Raw genomic sequence first — 20,863 nt, forward strand, 5'->3', positions numbered from 1 at the left:
CTGTGTGTTTTGTTGTGAAAGTGAAACTACTTTGTTTGGCCTTCCAAAAGAGGACGATATCCGCTTCGTCCTGCCTAGAGCTGATTGGGGCTGTTTGCTGAGGAAATACATCAACTTCGCGCTGTGGATCGCCGGATCGGCTTTCACCGTGGACGAAGCGGAGTCCAGCCCGGGGTCGTCACATGTGGCTGCCGCAAGCCCGCCGGACGCTCCTTCATCGAATCCGCCGGCCGTGCCGTTCTCAATACGGCATACTCGTGTATATTTAATACTATATAATATAGTATATTTATTACTATACACGTCACACGAGTATGATCGCGGGCGCGATTTGGTATCACAAACTTGGCTGCATTTGAGTCTTCATGGCATTTTGAGGACACAACATCGTCAAGTAAGTAACTTTAACGAAAGTTACAGTATCCACTGTAGTTGTCCGCTAGTAAAAACAGTTTTATCAGTCATTATCCGTGTACGAACTAGCGCAAACATATAATGTTGCCTCACGAAGTTAGCCATCAGTCTCGAGTTGAGCATACCAGCTTATTTCTGTTTCAAACACATATGGCTTAATTAAACCAATATTTCCACTTGCCATTGCCATTGTATCGCGTTTACTACAGTTCAGTTAGTGGATCAGGAGGCGCTGGCTCATGGCTGGCTGGTGTGTGACTGAGGGGAGGTGGGGCTAATTTGCGTATTCATAGATCTGCGTATAGTAAATGAGGCATGGGTGTAGAGTTGCATTCAAGCTATTTTAAGGCATGAGAAAATTATTTTCACAAGAAAAAAAATGTAAATGTCATTTTGATGATCAAAGATGAGTTTTAAAGGATACAATTTTTGACTACAGGGGGACTTTAAATTTAATGTAATAAAACGTCTTCAATACATGAAATGGTAAAACAAACATCTTAATGATAATTTTAAGACATCTTACAATTTGGGGATAGAAAAACACATTTTATCATGCCAAAATGCTTGCTGTTGTTTTCACGGGAAGTTCGGCAGCTGTGCTACAGAAAGCTAAGCGAGACAGCATTTTCATTTTTGGGTGAACTATCCCTTAAACTGCAGTTTAATTAATTTGTTTTTGATGAGCACACTATGCCATCTTTTTTTTAAATATTATATTTTAATATTATTTCCATTTTAGTTCGACTGACAGATGCTTTTCCAAAGCAATGGTGCAAAACACAGTGATCTTTTATGTTATGAGAAGTGTAAAAATATTTTCCATTATCAAACACTGGCAGGCTGCTAGGTAATTAATGGGACACACACTGGTGTAAGGTGGCAGGTTTACCGGTACTACGGTAGTATCGCGATACTAAAGGCTCCAAAATACTGGTGGTGCCACTATTTTTTAAACGGTAGTATCGTCATTACGGTTCTATCATAAGTAAAGTTGTATGTGGGGCAGTCGCTAAAATGTTCAAACACTTGTGCCGACTTTTTTTTGTTCTTTTGCCTTTCTGCTGTGTTTTTTAAGGGTGCAAAATGCTGTGTAGAATTTGCGCCTTATGCCGGTTTCACACTGGATGCACAAGCAGAGCGGAGGCAGCGCAGAAGCTGTGCATATGCAAAGCGGGAGCAGCACGCGCCCATTGAGCTTCCACACTGGCAGCGTTTATCACGCACAGCTGAACCACGGCTTGTGCACTGCAAATATAGATGAGTATCGTTCGTTCGGTCACGTTTTTCAGGTGTTTTCCTACAACTCTCATGTGCTTTGATTTATGATATGGGCAGCATACTCTGCTGTGATGCGGTTGTGTTTTCCTCTGTCCCACACACACATGTTTGCATGATAAAAGTAATCTTAACGTTAAGATATACATATAAACTATAGTTTTAATCATTTAAACGAACCTTTGAAATTTGGGCAAAAACTCCTGGCAATTATGTGTTTCGTGCATTTATTAAGCTTATTTTTTCACAGAACTGAATGTCATATGGTGGTTGGGAAACACGGAACAGCTCACTTATTTGATTTTATTGTGAAATTTGTTCTTTTTCGTGTTTACCCATGTCTATTTTGAACAAGAACAATGCATTGTGGCTTTAATTCACAGTGAGCGGCGCAGCAAAAATAGACTCTGCGCCAAAACGATCGCTGCACTGCTGCTTCTGCTCTGCTCCTGCTACACGCTGAATACGGTAACCTGTTAACATGGGCACCGGAAAAAATATGCGCTGCTTACGTCCTGCTTATGCGTGTGGTGTGAAACGGCCTTATTTAATATGCATATATCTCTCATGGCATCGCGATACTACTTGGTATCGTGATACTTCAGCTGGTATAGTATCGTAACGTGGTTATGGTATCGTGACAACCCTACACTGGTGTATGACAGATGTCAATTGATTAAAAAAGTTTAACTAAAAATTAAGATTATTCAGAGATATTATTCTGAAAGTTTTATTTTATTTTTTTTTTTTTTAATAAGCTTCAATTTTGTCATTAGTCTGTCTGAGGTAGACTTGGTTATCGTTCACACAGAACACATTATTGGGTTAATTTATGGAGCTATTTAATTTTACTGTTGTGTAATAAGTTTGACCAATATTTGTGCACCTGTTTCAGGTTGTAGCCTCCAAAGTGGCCAATGCCAAGCTGGAAAGTGAGCTGAAGCAGGAAAAGGCAAATCTGCTGGATATGCAGAAGATCTTGTGTGATGAGCGCAAGCTCATGTCTTCCATGGATATGGAACATCAGAGTCAACTGGTAGAAATGGAGCAGAGACACCAGGAGAAGGTCTGCTTTCATAAAAGCTCTTCATAGATGTTATAATGCTTTTGTCGTAGTAAAGCATAAGTCAGAGTTCCCTTTAAATTACTTTTTTCTTTCAATAAATGTTTCATTTAAATGATAAACTTCATCACTTATTTTGCTAGTAGGTTTTCTCTTTGAGTTTAATTAAATTATTTAACGGAATGTTTGTGTAATAATTTAAACTAACTGCAAGAATGGTTAGTTTAAGGTTTGTTTAAAATGGTGAGCAGTTACATTACCTAAAATGCGCACTTTTCCTTAAGCATTGATATACAGTGTTGCTGATATATGAGATTTTGCTGTATTTGGCTGAGCAGTCATTTCGGTAGCTTGCCAATGTACTCGATTTCTCTAATACATAAAATAAGTAAGCTTGACCAGAGTTCTTGTGGGGAGAAGAATTTATTGATGGCAGTACAGGGCTCCAGACTGCGACCAATTTTTTCTGCCGGTGCGCCGCAGACCACCACATTGCCCACCTCATAAGCACTGCCATTTCTGTTGCGTATGAGAAACAGCAAACGAGACAAAAGCATGACGAAACCGCTCTACTCGTTTGAGCTGCACAGCGCGGACCGTTTATCAGCTTGGACCAATAATTGAGTGCAGCACAAACAAACTGGCCCGAGCTCAGAACCGGTTTACTCGGGAACCAGTGTTGATCTAGTGACACTGTTACTGTACATTGCTGTGAGATTCAGTGAGAAGCATTTGAATTTGCCGCAGAATGAACAAGGTTGCTGCGAAATCTAGTGAGAAGCATTCAAATTCTGCACACAATTCTGTTATAAACAGATCAAACAGCGCTGACAAATAAAAACCATAAGTAGTAATGCTAACTATGACCATGGTGTTTTGGCAGATACAGTCGAATGTTATTACATTATTCATTCAGTGTTTGTACAACCTTTTAAGAGAAGTTCAAGCACTTCTCAATGACTTTCAAGTATTTCACACAACTATTTGCAGCATTTTAAAGCTCTAAAAATGACCAAATTAAATTGTATTTTTATTGGGATGACCAAAATTTACTTTGTGGTAAAGAAACACTTATTAAAATTAAAAAAATACATCAAATTACCACTTTAACCAGTAAATGGCATCAGATCAGCACTTATTGGCTTATTAGCCATTCATTTCCACTTTTTTGCTTTATATTTTGAGATTATAAAATCACTCTTATTAAATATCTTATCAAGAAATCAAATTGTGTATGAAGAAAGAAAAGTCACAAAGTGCCTTGAAAAACAAACTTTTCTTTAATTTGCGACTGACCCCCCCAGCGCTACCAAATCTGCTTCTGGCGCCACCATCTGTAGATCTTAGTGGCGCTGGTGCCACTGCTCTCAAATGTTAGTCTGGAGCCCTGTAGTAGTGTAACAGTTCTTCAACAGGAATGTTAGCTAGTCGGTCTTCAAGGAATCTTAACCCAAATTTCTGGGACAACTATTAGGACCTCCCATGTAGGGTCCTCAATAAACAAGATTAAATGTCATTTGTGTGGACCATCTGGCCCACCTATATGGGCCGTCGCCTGTATAGGCCATCTTGATCAAGCCCTACAGACACAGTTGATTGCATCTAAGGGACAGTCACAATGTAAATGCATCCAAAAAAAGATAACTGATATGCATATAATGTTTCAATATATTTCACTCATGCCATGTGTCTGATGTGTTGTCCAGGTGCTGTATCTCCTCGGTCAGCTCCAGAGTAAGCCTGTGGCACAGGAGAAACTAAAGGAGCAGCAGGAGGAGGTGTCTAAACGGGAGCACGAGCTAATGCAGCGTCTAAAATTTCAGGTGTGAATGTCTCCATACATTGCATATGTGTGACCCTGGACCACAAGACCAGTCATAAGGGTCAATTTTTCGAAACTGAGATTTATACATCATCTGAAAGCTGAATAAATAAACTTTCCATTGATATATGGTTTGTTAGGATAGGACAATATTTGTCCGAGATACAACTATTTGAAAATCTGGAATCTGAGGGTGCAAAAAAATATAAATATTGAGACAACGCATTGGATAGCTGGCCAATCACAGCACACCTCGCTTTTTTGAGACCGATGAGCTTTGTAAGGATCGACGCGTTTCAAAAAGGCGGGGCATAGAGGAGAAACAATAATGTACAGTATGTGGAAAATAATGTGTTTTTTTTACTTTAAACTGCATAAACACATTTCATTACACGAAATACACAAAATAATGTTCTTTTTAGCAGCATCATATGACCCCTTTAATATTCTTTTATGGAAAGAACACAAGACTAGTTGTTCTGTAACAAAAATTGTTGTTGAATTTGGGTATACTAAGTTTCTTTGTGTAATATGTAAAATACAATGAAAAAAATGAATAAAAAATGGTTTGATGAGCTATGCAGTCATTGTTTTATTGCACACATGCAGTGTCAGAATTACCTATTAAACATGACATAATTTGGCAAGTAAAATAGTGAACATTTAAAAATATAAGGATAATTAGTAAATAAATATATTGCTTCATCACAGGAAGAGGAAATTGAAAAACTGCGAGAACTCAATGATCAGAACCAGAAACTCATGGATGAAAATGAACAGTACAAGCAGGTATAAGCCTTTTTTCTCACAAATTTCATCATACTGTAATTAGCAAATTGGAAACTGAATTTCTCAATTGAGTTTTCCATCTAAGTTATGCATCAAATTTCTGAACTCTAAAAACATTTTGTTTTGTGGGTGGATCTCCACAGAAATTACTTCTGGCCCAGCTGACCAGTGCAAAGAAAGTCCTGTCTTCTGTGAATGAGTCACCTGATACATCTTTTGAATATGTTCCACCTAAGGTGAACCTCCTCTTCTCCAAGGTTTTTTTTTTTTTTTTTTTCTTCAAAATCAGATTTAGGATTTAGAGGTCTGGGATTTATTCTGTCTTTTTTCCCCCACATCAAGCCCAAAGCCAAAACCTACTCCACTGCTCGGGCACGTCTGCAAGAGCCTATAGATCTTGATGAACTCATCAACTCCCTTGATGAACCGTCAGAGTCAGAGAAAGAAGAGGATGAGTGGCGTCCAGAGAAAAGCGACAGAGCACGACGAGGCTCTAAGAAGTCAAAAATGAACGGCGTGAGTTTTGTGACAGTGATGCATAGATTGTAATCTATGATCTTGAAAGTTACAGTCAAGTATATTCACCAGGATATGCCTTGGAGTTTGTTGCAGCTTTATATAGCTGTTTCAAAACTGTATAGTGCTTCTTCCTGGAGGCTTTATTTTTTAGCAAGCCATTTATGTATGATTCTGTCTCCTCTAGTGTGCATGTCGGGGCCGCTGTGTTAATAAACTTTGTCGCTGCCGCAAGGGAAAAATGACCTGTGGGGAAAACTGTCTCTGTGACCATGAGAAATGTCGCAACATGGAGAACCGTAGCAATGTGGTTAGTAGAATGTTCTTTTAAAGAGCCAGGGGTTGTTTGTTTACCCTGTGGATGGCCAATTCCTGACGTTATTTCTTCTGCTATTGTCCTCAGGATCAGACTGAAATAAGTGATGTGTCTAAGGACTCTGCTGCAATTCCTGAGGACCCTACAGCAGTCAGCCCACGAGATGCTACTTTTTTTAGACCCCCTAGTGTTCCACCTACTAAGAAGGTAAGACCAAAAGTGATTTTTCCCCCACTTTCATTATGTCTCTTTCTAACGGAATGGTTTACTCAAAAAGAAAAACTGCTATGCTTTTTCATATTCTTCCATATTATTTTATATATTTTCATATGATGTAATACAGAATTCATACAAGGATATGCAATCAATACATGAACATGTTTCTGTTTGGCTCAACTGTCAAAAATGAAATTCTCTATTCTCTACTTTCATTGTATGTTTTTTTAATGGCCGGTCTTACTAAAAATTATTGTAGAAGCGACAAGTACATAACAAACCAGAAGTAACTTTGATGCAAGAAAAAAGTGAACTATGTCCTCAGGTTTAATATGTGCTGTTGTTGATTGCCACAAAAATAAGATTATAAAATTTTCATACAGAAGGACCAATACATTAGAGAGAATTGTCTATTTGTCCAAGCACAGCACACTGTTGTAAGGTCCATCCAAATACTTTAAAATTGTGCTTGTTCATTAGGAATCTATAACACCGTGTCTACACAGGACGCGAGCGGCACGGCGTGACAAAATACAATAGAATCTATTATGCTGTCTACACTGGATGCGGTGTGGTGTGACAAATTCCTGACAGTAAACTGCTGCTGCGTTCTATTTATGACGTACTGGCACAAATTTCAAATGATTTTCAACGGTCGCTTTGTCGCGTCCAGTGTAGACAGACTTTAACTGTTGTGGCGTGGCGCAGTGCGACAAGACAACTGTCGCGTCCGGTGTAGACACGGTAAGAGATATTTTCACACTTGAAATAGTTAACCCTAGGTCATTCTAAACCCTGGTTAAGAGAAATCCCGGTTTATCTTGCTTCACGTTTCACACTGGTTATAATCTAGCAGGGGTTAACAATAAATCCTGGGCATTCATAAACTGACATACATTCCTAAACCCCAGGTTAAATTTTATTGAATTAATTCAGCATGCAACGTGTTTACATTAAGGCTCTGGCGTTGCACAGCCTCATGATATATATTGCGGATTGTACTATAAAGTTTTCCAGAATTGATTTTTTGTACTATAAAGGTAAGAATAAAATGGGCACTTCACTCATATTCTCTTGTTTTCTCTCACCATTTGATTTATTCCTTCAAACGTTGAAAAAACTGTTTATTCAACACTGTTGATCCATAAATCTCTAAAGCACATGAATATGAGGCACGCGATTGGTTGTTGATTGCTAAGCATCTAACCGTAACATTCTAACACGCAATGTGAGGTCAACACCACAAAAGCGGTGCTGACCCAGCTCCAGGACCATAACCCAGGGTTAAAAGCATGGTTTAGAAATATGATAACGTGGAACTAGAGACCTACATTCCCGCGGGACTACCGCAAGACCCGCAGGACCCAACGGGAGCTGGACAAGACTTGATGGGCGAGTGCGGGTGTGGGCAGGTGGACAATCGTGTGTGTGTGCGGGATGCGAGAGAATAAAATGATTTGCGAGGCTCCCGCAAAATAGAAATATCTAAAAATAAAACAACAGTTATAAAAGCTTTGTAAGATTGCGATGAACTGAGAGCTTTATAGTGATTATAAAGGGATCGCTCTTTGTTCGCATTCTGCCAGGCCAAACCATGCACGCAGCAGCCCATGCTTGCTTTTCTGTTAAAAATAACAGTGGTTTGAGAATGTTGATGCTTTAATAACAAGTATTTTATCAGGAGCATTTATGCTGGAATGTTGTGGAGCTTACAGGATGTTTTTATGTAAATTTCATGAATGTATTGAGAAAAATCTACATAGGCTACTTTTATGGGGGTGGGAGCGGGACAAAACATGAATGTTGCTGGTGGGAGCGGGACAAGATAACACACATTTCAGGGCTCCAGACAAAAAAAATCAATTAAGGATCCATTGGCTCCTGTAAGAAACAAAATTAGGCACCAGATTATTTTTTTGGGTGCCACAGAATGAACATCTTTTATTTTTATTTTTGAACACTAACATTTCAGTCATACTGTCATGTGTTTGTCTCATCTTTTCTTGTCTTTATCAGCATTTTAATCCATCTTGTAGATGTCCTGGAAACCAAGGTTCACTTAAATTGGGAACTAAATGTCTTTTCCAACTTAAGAAATAAATACAGTCACAAAGAATTGTGCCAATATCTCAAACCATAATTATTTCAGCATCACTTGGCTATTGTGTGTAGTTTGGGCTCCTCTTCCTTTTTTTATGTTTTAAAAATGTTTTAATCTAATTAATTACACAATGTGCTGATTAATTAATTGAATTACTTTCAAATAATTAGATTGATTAATTAGCACATCATGTGCAGATTAATTAAACCAACTAATAAAGTCATTATTAAAGATCATTTAATATCAATTAAAGTCATTGTGTTAAATTAGAAAAGCACTGAATAGAGAAATATTTCAACATACAAAAACACAAATATACTGTATTACAATATACTACTCTAAATATAAAACTAAAAGAGCCAGTAGGTGGTGGCAAATCGCTGTGTTAATGAGTGAGCCATTCAGTCATTCATTCAACCGATTTGTTCAAACGGCTGATTCATTCAGAAGCAAACAGTGGCTGTGTTCGAAATTGCATACTAACATACTGCTTACTGCCTACTGCCCACTATACAGTGTATACTGCCTACTATTTTTTAAAGAATAGTGTGTGAAAGTATACAATAAGCAACAAAATGTTTCAGAGTAGTATGCTACAGTGTTGTCACATGACAAATATTGAACCTTAATTCAGCACAGCTGTCGAGGCTGTTACCTTACAAATAAATGTGTTAACTCTTCTTTTATATTCAAAGGCTTGTTAATAAGAGTTCATACTAGTAAACAATGCTATATTGCCCAGTTAAACTAATTTCATAATTAACTTTACATATTGAACAGAACTGAATCAATATCATATTTTTATTGCAAATAAATGCCTTTCCGATCTGATATGTGATGGGAAAAGGAGAAGAACGAGAGGCGGATTTGAACACGAGTCGATCGCATCAATTACTTCTGCTTTACAGCGGAATTGAATTGTTTGCATAATTTAAATATTATTATTTATATATTATATTACTGCAATATTATTATTATTTAATATCTTTGAAACAATCTGTGCTGTATAAAGCGCTTTAGAGATAAAGGTGACGTCATTTGACTTGATCGGAAACGTGCCTTAGAGATTAAGGTACAATCTACTGTATGTTCTACTAACATAACTTGAAAATGAAACGTCACGTGGAACGCGTTGCATTGTGGGAAACGGTATTCCATGCAGTGTCTTCAGATGCATACATCAAATTTCAGCAAATGGAGCGGGTAATCCGGGAATTCCATGCATACAGAAAATGCACATACTATTCACAGTATAAACATTGCATACTGCAATATAGTAGGAGTTGTATGGTAGTATGACATTCCAAACACACATACTGTATTTATAAATGGCTCACTGAATAATTAGCTCAATCGATTCGTTCAAAACCGTGGATTCATTCAGTAATGAAACACCGCTGTGTTAAGACGCACAGCAGTTCTGCTTTCGTTGATGAACTTGCACAAAAACAGACAGTATTGTATCTAAAATGTAACAATATCAAATTATTGTTTATTGAAAAATCAATATCACATTTGCAATCGTGCAGATATTCTCGAAAAAAAAAAACAGCTCTCTTGCTTGAGACAAGCCTTAAATTCGTTAATATATTTTTTCTTACCCCGATATTATTTGCACCTTTATCTTATCTTCATTTGTAAGTAAAAACTTTAAAGTAACCTATTTTTCTTTCGACCAGCCAATGATGATTCTGAAAGAAAACAAGCGGTGTTTGGTATAGTAACACATGCAACTTTAACACGCATCTGACGGACAGATAAAACGCGTGCTCGTATTTCAGTGTTATTTTAACAAATAGTTACTTTAGTACAACAGCATAAAGTTAAAGAGGGTGAATTTTATTACTCGACTGAATCCATTTCAGGGGCTGCCAAGTTTAAATTATTATTATTACAGTTTAAAAGTAGTCAGAGCTATGCATCTTTATATTTACAAGTACATCTCTATATTATGCGTCGGCTACTTTCTATCCAACCCCCCTACATTTAGTTTTGATGTCCATCAGGGGGGATCAAGCCTTCAATAGGGGGGTCAGACCCCCCCAAACCCCCCGTAATTCGCACCCTGATAGTAAAGAGAAAGATAATGATGGGTTCATGTGCCGCTTGAACTGAGACGCTAAAGCGATTGCTCATGCCGCATTAAAGAGCGCTAAACGGTATTTATTGTTTGAATTTCGTTATGAATTTGGCAGAATTTTAAACCTGATACTTTATTAAAAGGTAACAGAGCACAATGCTTATTGCGATTATTGGACGGCAAGTGCACTACAAATAATATGAAGTTCACACTGGGGCTGTAGCTTTCGATTATTTTAGTAGTTATTCTACTGATTATTCCATCGATTAATCGAGTAATCGGATAAGAAGTTATTTTTCTTTATTAAAGAGCAATACTAGATATACAAGAGAAAATAAGATAGGTCTCTTAAAATAAACAACTAGTTTGTTTCCTTTTTAGAAAAATAAATATTTTTACTGCTGAAATTGCATACATTAATTACCGTTAAAATGAAACCCATTTAATGCATTTAATTGCCATATTACATTCAAAATAAAAAATACAAATATATCAATAAAAATAAAATATAAATAAAAAATAAAATAAATAAATAAAAATACAAAAATCTATTTCACATTACTTTAAAAAAGATAAACATTACAACCTATAATTAAGGCATAAATCAAGAAATATAAAAATCAATTTCACATTAAAAAAAGGTACAAATTAAAACTAAGGCATAAATCAAAATAATAGTAATAAAAATAATAATACCTAAAAATTGCATTTATGTTGTGCAACTTAACTTTCAAGTTTCGTCCTAACTAAAGCTCAAGCATGACATAAGCCTTTACTGTCTTCTTGGAAGGCTTTGTGGCTTTTGTAAGAGGCAAAAATCAGTGGACAGGAAGGTAACTTGGAACAAGAACAAGAGTCCATACACAATTTCTAAACACATTTTTCTGCAACATGAAATTAGAGTTATTTGGAGAATAAACCCTCTTAAATGTCTCTCTACGTACTGGTGTGTGTGTGTGTGTGTGTGTGTGTGTGAGAAACTTGTTTTTGATATACTTCATATTCTGTGTGCTGTTCAGTTCACAGCAGTGATTGAAATTAATCTGTTACAATAAGTTTAAATTGATTTTTACATTTTAGGGGCATTTTTACCTTTATAAAGCCTTTTTTTTTTTCCTAAAAGTGCATCATCTTTTGAGTCAAATTCTTACATTTAATCAGTCAATTAAAATAAGACATTTGGGCTGTTACCAAACAAATGATATCAGTATCAACAAAATTCATCTTTGTAATGCATAGGAAACACCGAAGCTGCATCTGAAGAGGCATTTAGATGTAGGCCTATTTACACACTATTTAATTCAGCTCAGAGGGACATGAATGCATTTAATCTGCAGTTACAAATGCATAAATAATATTTTGTTATTTTAAACATGAAACATTGAATACTGATATTTACAATTATTTTAAAAGTGAAAAGATACTTTAAATGTGAAATTAAAACCGCCAGTAGGTGGCAGCAAGTCACTGTTAATAAGTGATTAATTGCGATTGAACCGACTCATTTAAATGGTTGATTCATTCAGGAACGAAACACCGTCATGTTGCTCAGAGACTCAAAACAGCGCTGTGGCTGTGTTTAGAAGAATTTTTTTTGATGGCGAAATAGAGCAAAAACAGGCAATATGGTGTCTAAAACGTGAAACATAAAGGTGTTCCTGTGGCTCAGTGGTAGAGCATTGCGTTAGCAGCGCAAAGGTCGTGGGTTCAATTTCCAGGGAGAACATACTGGTAAAAAATGTATAGCCTGAATGCACTGTAAGTCACTTTGGATAAAAGCGTCTGCTAAATGCATAAATTATTAAAATAAATTAAATTATAAATTAAAACATAAGTCTCTTAATATTAACTTCTTGTTTATTGAACTGTTGCATAAAATCATGTAATCATGCTGATTTTTAGAGGTGAAAACCGGCACTCTTCGTGTGATATTGACTAACTTTCTTTCTGTGGTATTTTTATGCATAACTGTATGGGGAGAGTGTGTGTGTGTGTGTTTAGCAGCGCAAAGGTCGTGGGTTCAATTTCCAGGGAGAACATACTGGTAAAAAATGTATAGCCTGAATGCACTGTAAGTCACTTTGGATAAAAGCGTCTGCTAAATGCATAAATTATTAAAATAAATAAATTAATAAATTAAAACATAAGTCTCTTAATATTAACTTCTTGTTTATTGAACTGTTGCATAAAATCATGTAATCATGCTGATTTTTAGAGGTGAAAACCGGCACTCTTCGTGTGATATTGACTAACTTTCTTTCTGTGGTATTTTTATGCATAACTGTATGGGGAGAGTGTGTGTGTGTGTGTGTCACAGAGAGAATGAGACAATCAACATGAATGGCGCTTAGACTTTCACAAAACATAGCTAAATTAGGGACATCATAACTAGCCACCATATTGTCTTAAATGTCCAGCGTTTATCGGTTTGTGCGTCAGTAATAATGGTCCGTGGGGAAACACAGTGTTCCGTGTGTAGTTACAGTAAATGGACTAAACGAAGCCTCGAGGCAAATAATTTGCCTCTATGATTTTTTTGTAGGGCTGGGTAAAAAATATCGATATCTCGATATTAATTGATTCTCATTTTTACGGAACGATATTGATTCTTAAATCCCAAGAATCGATTAGTCAAGCCTGTTTTCAGTTAATGGACGGAACATTGAAGGGCACTTCCCATTCAATATATCGCAATAAGCATTGTGCTTTGGTACTTTTAATATGAAACAAAGTCTCAGATTTCAAATTCTGTCCATTGTATTGCAATATTCAAACAATACATGCCGTTTTGGCGCTGTTTAATGTGGTGTGACAGATCGCTGGTAGCGCCTCAGTTCAACAGACGTGGCAGCGTGAGGCGCACGTGAACTGATCATCTCCTCCACATTAATACCAGTTTCAGCACAAAATAAGCATGACTAAACATCCAAAGGTAAGTTAAAAGAAAGAGTACAACTTTACAATCCGTATCCTGTCTCATGTAATTGCTCAATCAGTGTTTCAGCCGCGCAAAGACGTCAATATAACGGCTTGTAAACAATGTCATGTAACGTCCTACAGTCTATGGTAATGTTACATTTACCTCAGAAAAAAACATATTTGGTGACCATAAACTCATTAGTCAGATAGAAAAATAAACTGTAGAGAGGGGCATTTTGCTAAATATATGCACCATATAACATATTCATTATAAATGTGACTGTTCTTCAATGTTTAATTTATTTTTGAATAAATCCATGAAGTTTTTATGACAGCCACCATTCTGTTTGTATATCAAAAAAACAAATTGAAGTAAAAATATTATGTAATTGTAACTATTATTTTAAAAACTTCATTAAGTGTAATTTTAACATCCGTCAATTTTAACCTTCAATATTATAGTAATGTAGTACCAACTGACTCTCAGCATTAGTTGAGAGATTTTTTTTCCCTTGAGAAAATTTGACGTACTGTACCTGATATATATTCAAAATAATCGATACTGAATCGAATCGAATTGTAATCGAATCAAATCGCAAGCTTGTGAATGAGAATTGAATCGAATCATGAAATTTGTGTCAAAACCCAGCCCTAATTTGTTGTATTCGATTTACTCGAATCGTTTCAGCCCTAGTTCACACATTAATAGAATACAGCATATAGATAATAAGAAGCCATATTATTGAATATAAATGAATTGTTAACGATATATTGTTAAGCTTTACCTGTTGTAGTTTGTTCAAGTTGCGCATGAAATGGACACTGCTTTTCTGCACTTTTACTTAGAGTCTCCGCTGTCTCATGCTGCACAACTGGAACTGCTTTCAGCAGGAGTGCCATCAATGCTGGTGTTCAGCAGAGATAAGGACTGTTTGAAAGTATTTTTTCCACTAAAACTTTGATGCGCTTTGTCTGAGTTTATTACGTCAACATAACAAAAGATGTGATCGCAAAACAATCAGAAACAAAGTAATTACATGCAAATTTTTAAATCATAACATGCAAATTTTTATAAAGTCGCCAGTGGCGACCTCAGCAAAAACGTAACTTGTAAATTAATATTTTTGGTTGCAAATGAGACCGTTTTAGTCACAGTCTGGAGTCCTGTATTTCTGTGGGTGTGGGACAGAATCCTGCGGGAGCGGGACTAAAAAATCCATCCTACGCAGGTCTCTACCTGGAACTATGATAAGCCCTATATTAATGAACTAATACCATTTGATAGGCTGTCCATGAATGCTGATATTTAAATGGTAGTTCCATTTAGTCCCCTACAGTTGCCTATTTAACAACTTAGTTAAAGCTCAATCAATAATCAGAAGTTATGGCTAGTACTATGAAGTATGTCGTCACATGCTTTCTAATACCTCAATAGTATTTTTGTCTAGTATAATCCATTCAAAACTTAAAATTCTCAAAAGTAAGTCTAAGAGTAAAAGATGCATACCTGATTTCAGAAAGATACAAAGTTTGGAGTGTACACGTCTGGCTACATTGTCGTATCTTCGCTACTTAGCAAGCAATAATGACCACTGAGGACCTAATAAAAACAAAAGAAATGCTTTACTGAAGTTTTGCTACATTATACATGGGAGGCATTTGGTTTCTGCGCACACACATACTGTCACTTTTTCTCATCCTTCTTGCACGCTCTCAGTTCTGCACAGCATTTTTGGGCAATGTTCTTAAAGCTGAACATCCCACAAAATGACTATATAAACTGTGGTTATTGAAAAACAATGAATTGAACCTTATGTTAAACATTCATGACTAATTATTACCATAAATTAATTCACAACATACATAATCACCCGAGTCTTTCAAAACCTTTCCTCAAGTACAAAGACCAAGATAAACATTCTCCAAATGGAGACATGAAATAACAGTTGGAAGATGCATTGGCTAGGATCAAAGTCCAGGGGACTTAGCACTCTGTTGAGAAACAACAGGTAATTTGGATCTGAGACCCTGGGAAAGTGCACACTCTGCAGTAGGTAAAATATCTCTGAACTTGCCAACTTTTTTTTTTTTTACCTTTTAGTCTGTTTCTTTGAACACGAGACCATTGTACTAGTCTGAGACATTTCAAATGATACCAAAGATGACTGTTAATTCATTTGCATTGAAATAGAATATTATATTTTGAGTAGTAAATATGCTGGGACACCTGTCAACTTTTTTGATTGATGATGACCTTTGACCTTTACCCTGAGGGGTTTGACCAGAAAAAAAGCAGTCCCATCATCAGTAGTCATGGAACTTATTTGACCATATTTGTGTAGAATATCACCCCAATGTAGTTGAACAGCTTCTGATGTTGGTACAGCACTCTCAGAGAAAAGCAGTTTGAAGTAAAGTCTTCAAGGTATCTGGTCACTAAAAAAAACAAACATCTGTTTGCATTTTGATATCAGGAGCAACTATATTACATGCCCACTAGCCATTTACTATAGCCCTGTAAACATTAATTTGATTTAAATTATTGGACTTCGTTTTGTACTGTGAGGTAAATTTGCAGACGGTCCCAAAAACAGCCTAGGCAAATATGCAGTGAATATCAAACCTAAAACTTACTTTACCGCGCTATCAGAGCTTTATTAACACAATTTATGATAAATGCTTACAAATGACAGTCCTGAGCTGTGGCTGCAGCGGCAGCTGCCGGAGACAGACCCCGGCTGCGGGAGATGCCGCTGCGAGATGCCGATATCACCAACTACAGGTGGGCTTAGCTAACGTTACGTATTTAGATGGGAGAGCATAAGAAGAGAAAATAATTAAGTTCACTTGTCCCTGAGTTTAAGATGTTAAATTAGTTATCTTAGCCAGTAAACGACCTGTTGCTCACCATTGCTACATCCTTGCTCGCTCGCTCACTCTTCTGTCAGACTGGCAGTGGCAGGAAAGCGTAGTGTGGTCAACCTGCCACTTCATACGAGAGTGACCAATAGAAAAAGGCCTTTCATCCTGGTGGGTAGAGACCACCCACTGAGATACAGCTTCACTCGCAAGCAAAACTTTTCAACTCGCAAGCAAAAGATTTAGATCCGCAAAAAAAGACAGCAGAAAAGAGACCAACATTTGTGGTTTCGTGATGGAAGTGTTTGAAGTGCACAAAGAAAAATAAATATTTTCAAAGATTTACATGCACTTCAAAGAATTTGATCAATTTCTTTATTTTTGAGCCTCACAAAGACTTTTTTTGCAATATTTTATTTTTTTAATTACGAAATAATTAGTTTTACTCTCAAACACAGTATGTTTGATTGAATAAAAAAAGACAAAAGAAACTCCATAGTGTGAGATTATTATTTTTTTCCTGAATAGCGAACCCTACAATTTTTGTTCAAGTGGTGTGATCTGCATCTGCTGAGTACGCTTTTTTCGATCATAAACAATGTTCAGATGGTGCTATATGCGTGACAGGTACAGCAAAATTAAAATACAGCTGTTTCACCCTGAGAGATGCCACCGCAGCAGTTCATGCACTACGATGCACAAAGCTACGATTGTGGAGCTGCTGCAACACATCGACAGCAAGCTGAAGGAAGAGTGTGCTGCAACATTCCTGTCTGTTTGAACCACCCGCATACTATTTCGAATTTGCTGAACCGCAAACTGTTTAAACCCAATTTTAAGACCATTATAGACTTCACTCTGCATCGTTGCGGTTTAAAGTCCAACATTCTGAGGATTCAAGGAGCTGACGGGGCTATCCTGCATGAATTAAGAGACAAACTATTCATCGTTGCAAAGCTGCAAGAAATCAGGTAAAAGCTACTGGATAAGTCCTGCAAGAAAGTAATTTACGATGCCATAGATATCTGGCAAAGCTGCTCATATGTGACTGTGTAACTCAAGTCAGCAATGGTGGTGTATGTAGCCGAAAGAACTTCATATAATTCATGTTTAAAGATCATTATAGAGGACAGATGATTGGATTGATGCATAAGATCGACCATTCATGCGAAGCGAATAACAATTGTATGGGGGAAACCAGATGTGTAACAAATCTCAAGAAACAAATGTGTTATAAGAAGATTGGCAGATTCATGGACTGATTTGATGAACGGATGTTGTGACATACGGGCCTCATCAGGATGTTGTGACATGGGCCTCATCAGGTTGATATCAACGCGGATTTCTATACGATGTATGTTTATACTGACATTATTGAATACCAATCAATGGGCGATTCATACACCTCCTTTTAAGATGCGTTCATATAACAGGTGAGAACAATAACACCGTCAGTGTTAGATACGACATACACCATTATGCAACAGTCAACAAGTCGCTCATCACAGACATCTCCATAGAAAAAAAGGACGACCAAAACAGTGAAATACTATTTTCTTAGGGTCGTCGTAAAACTTAATTTTAGGCCTGTGAAACAATCAGTCACTATGTCGACTATTACCAAATTCAGACGGGCGGAGGTCTACCCGGAAATGCAGGTGGTGCCATTATGTACAGGTCAGGCCTAGGAGGTCTTTTCAGAGGACTGTTTAGGATGGCCATACCATTGTTAAAAAGGGTATTGAGCATCGCTAAACCTCACCTAAAAGCGGCGGCTAAAAATATAGCAACTGATGTCTTCTCAAGATCGTATAACCATAATTCTAAAACTCAAGACAGTTCGGGTCTGATGGTCATGGCCCATAAGAGAATGTCTAAACCGCCAGTTATAAGTAGGCTTGGGCATTCGATAAAGAAAACAAAGCGTGGATCCATGAAGAAGGTCTCAGTCATGCACAGAAAGTGTAAGAAGACTGAAGAGATCCATAAAAAACATATTCTAACATGCCGTTACTGCACTGCATGTTGGGAGAGTGTATTAAGTCTGAGTTGGATTTATTTACAGTCCTGTTGACACAGATGGTTATTGAGAAAAACGCCTATTTCGAAGTACCTTTTTTATCAGCTATATCAGACTCTTCGCCTTTGGTGTTTTTTTTATCGCAGGGACCGGCCAAGATTACATACACATAAATAACACGTTGTATTTACACCTTAAAATCACAAGACCTAATGGGGGTGACATCCCAGATCCTGCAAAGGTCACCCTAATAAATTATCCCAGTGCCACTATATTTTCACAACTCAATGTAAGTCTCGGCGATCGATTGATATAAGCGCAGAGAGCGTAATGACCTGTGCTCTGAATGGAGTGGAGAGCACCTTTGGTATGTAACCATGTCTTGGTTTCAGGACGACCTTAGAGTCATTAAGCCCGAATTCCAGGCAGTCAGGGCTAATGGAGAGCGCCTGCAGGTCCCCTATTCGCTTTACTTATGCTAGTGCCAGAAGCAGAGCAGTCTTCAGCGACAGTGACCGAATGTTGGTAGACTGTAGCGGCTCAAAAGGGGGGGCCCTCAGCACAGTGGGCAGATCCCATGAAGAGACGGTTAGGGGACGAGGCGGATTCCGCCTCCTGGCACCCCTTAAGAAGCGGATAACCGCGCTGTTTCTGCCCACCGATTGGCCCGCAATAGGGGCATGAGAGGCCGCTATAGCCGCCACATAGACTTTGAGAGTGGATGGGGAGCATCCCTTATCCAGCAGCTCTTGCAGGAATGACAACACCCCTGACAGATCGGAAGTAGGAGGGTCTTTGCCGTGGTTTAGACACCAAGCGGAGAAAATAGACCACCTAAGGGCATAGGGGCTGTGTTTAAGACTTGCTCTGGGAGGCTCGAAGGATCCCTTCGAACTGCCAGAGGTGTAGGGCCCACAGATCGGGCCGAGGGTGCCATAGTGTCCCGTTCACTTGAAAGAGGAGATCCCGTCTCAACGGAATGGGCCATGGGGCCGCTACCAACAGCTGAGTCAGCTCTGATAGCCACAGCTGGTTCATCCAGAGAGGGGCCACCAGGAGAACCTTGTGTTTTTATTCGCCTGATTACCTGTGGGATCAGGGCGATCAGGGGAAATGCATAAAGAAGGAGGTTGGGCCAGTCGTGGGCCAACGCGTCCTTGGTCTTTGAGTATTAAATTGGTCAGTGAGAGTTGTCTTCTGAGGCGAAGAGGTCTACCTCGGCCTCGCCGAAGATCTGAACTGTCTGAGGATGGAGCGTCCACTCCTCTGAGGGGACATTGCTCCTTGATAACATTTCCGCTCCTTGATTCAATTTGCCTGGTATATGTGCCGCTCTCAGCGAGCGCAGGTTGAGTGGAGCCCATTTCAGGAGGTGCTCTACCAGAATGAAGAGACGCTTCGAGGAGAGGCCTCCTTGTTGATTTATGTAGTACACCACTGACATGTTGTCCGACCGGATTAGCACATGGTGCCCTTTTAGGACTGGCAGGAAAATCTGACAGGCTCGACACACTGCTAGCATTTCCAGGCAGTTGATGTGGAAGCCTTTCTCAGCCTTTGACCAGTGGCCGAAAGTCGGTATGCCTTTGCACAGCGCTCCCCAACCTGTGTTGGAGGCATCTGTCGTGACAACTGTCCTTCTGCAAACCATTCCCATGGTCACGCCCTGTTCCATCCAGCGAGAACTCTTCCAGGGAGCCAGGGCTGCTATACATGCCTGATTCACCCTGATTTGCAGGCGTCCGTGACGCCATGCATGGGATGGAACCCGTGGTTTCAGCCAGCACTGAAGGGGGCGCATACAAGGCAGACCCAACTGTAGTGCTGGCGATGCCGCAGCCATGAGGCCCAGCATCCTCTAAAACATTTTGAGAGGGCGAGTGGTACCAATCTCGAAGGAGGCCGCCAGTCTCCATATGGCCAGAGCCCGTTCCAGCATGACTACAGCTCTCATTCGGGCTGAGTCGAAAATTGTTCCCAGGAACGATATTCGCTGGCTGGGGAACAACGCGCTCTTGGCAAAATTGACTGAATCCCAGGCGCTGTAGGTGGCTGAGGAGGAGGGTCCTGTGTGATACTAGTTCTGCCTCCGACTGGGCCAAAACGAGCCAGTGGTCGAGGTAGTTGAGAATGCGGATTCCCATCTGTCTCAGAGGAGAAGTTTTACTTCGTAAAAGTGCCGGGGGCCAGGGACAGCCCGAAGGGAAGGACCGTGTTATTGATAAGCCACTCCCTCGAAAGTGAATCTCAAGAATCGCCTGTGACAGGGGGCTATCTGGATGTGAAAGTATGCATCCTTCAGGTCAAGAGAAAAGAACCAGTCTCCTGAGCAAATTCGCGCAAGGATCTGTTTCAGCGTAGTCATCCTGAACAACCTTTTCATGAGGGCGTGATTCAGGTGTCTGAGATCGAGGATGGGCCGGAGGCCACCATCTTTTTTGGGGACGAGGAAGTAACAGCTGTAGAAGCC

General features: G+C 38.7%; 1 protein-coding gene across 1 annotated transcript in view; it reads left to right on the forward strand.

Annotated features, from left to right (window-relative positions):
- Window positions 1-20,863, forward strand: part of LOC107758730 (chromosome-associated kinesin KIF4-like) — a 156,903-nt gene that overhangs the window by 108,584 nt on the left and 27,456 nt on the right. The window contains exons 19-25 of the mRNA XM_016576533.1: window positions 2,588-2,758; window positions 4,462-4,578; window positions 5,289-5,366; window positions 5,510-5,602; window positions 5,709-5,882; window positions 6,070-6,192; window positions 6,286-6,405. Coding sequence (XP_016432019.1) covers window positions 2,588-2,758; window positions 4,462-4,578; window positions 5,289-5,366; window positions 5,510-5,602; window positions 5,709-5,882; window positions 6,070-6,192; window positions 6,286-6,405 — 876 coding nt within the window. The remainder of the gene's footprint in view (window positions 1-2,587; window positions 2,759-4,461; window positions 4,579-5,288; window positions 5,367-5,509; window positions 5,603-5,708; window positions 5,883-6,069; window positions 6,193-6,285; window positions 6,406-20,863) is intronic.

Source organism: Sinocyclocheilus rhinocerous, unplaced genomic scaffold (genome assembly GCF_001515625.1).
Source record: "Sinocyclocheilus rhinocerous isolate Xijiao unplaced genomic scaffold, SAMN03320098_v1.1 scaffold1736, whole genome shotgun sequence".
In the NCBI taxonomy this organism is placed as follows: Eukaryota; Metazoa; Chordata; class Actinopteri; order Cypriniformes; family Cyprinidae; genus Sinocyclocheilus; species Sinocyclocheilus rhinocerous.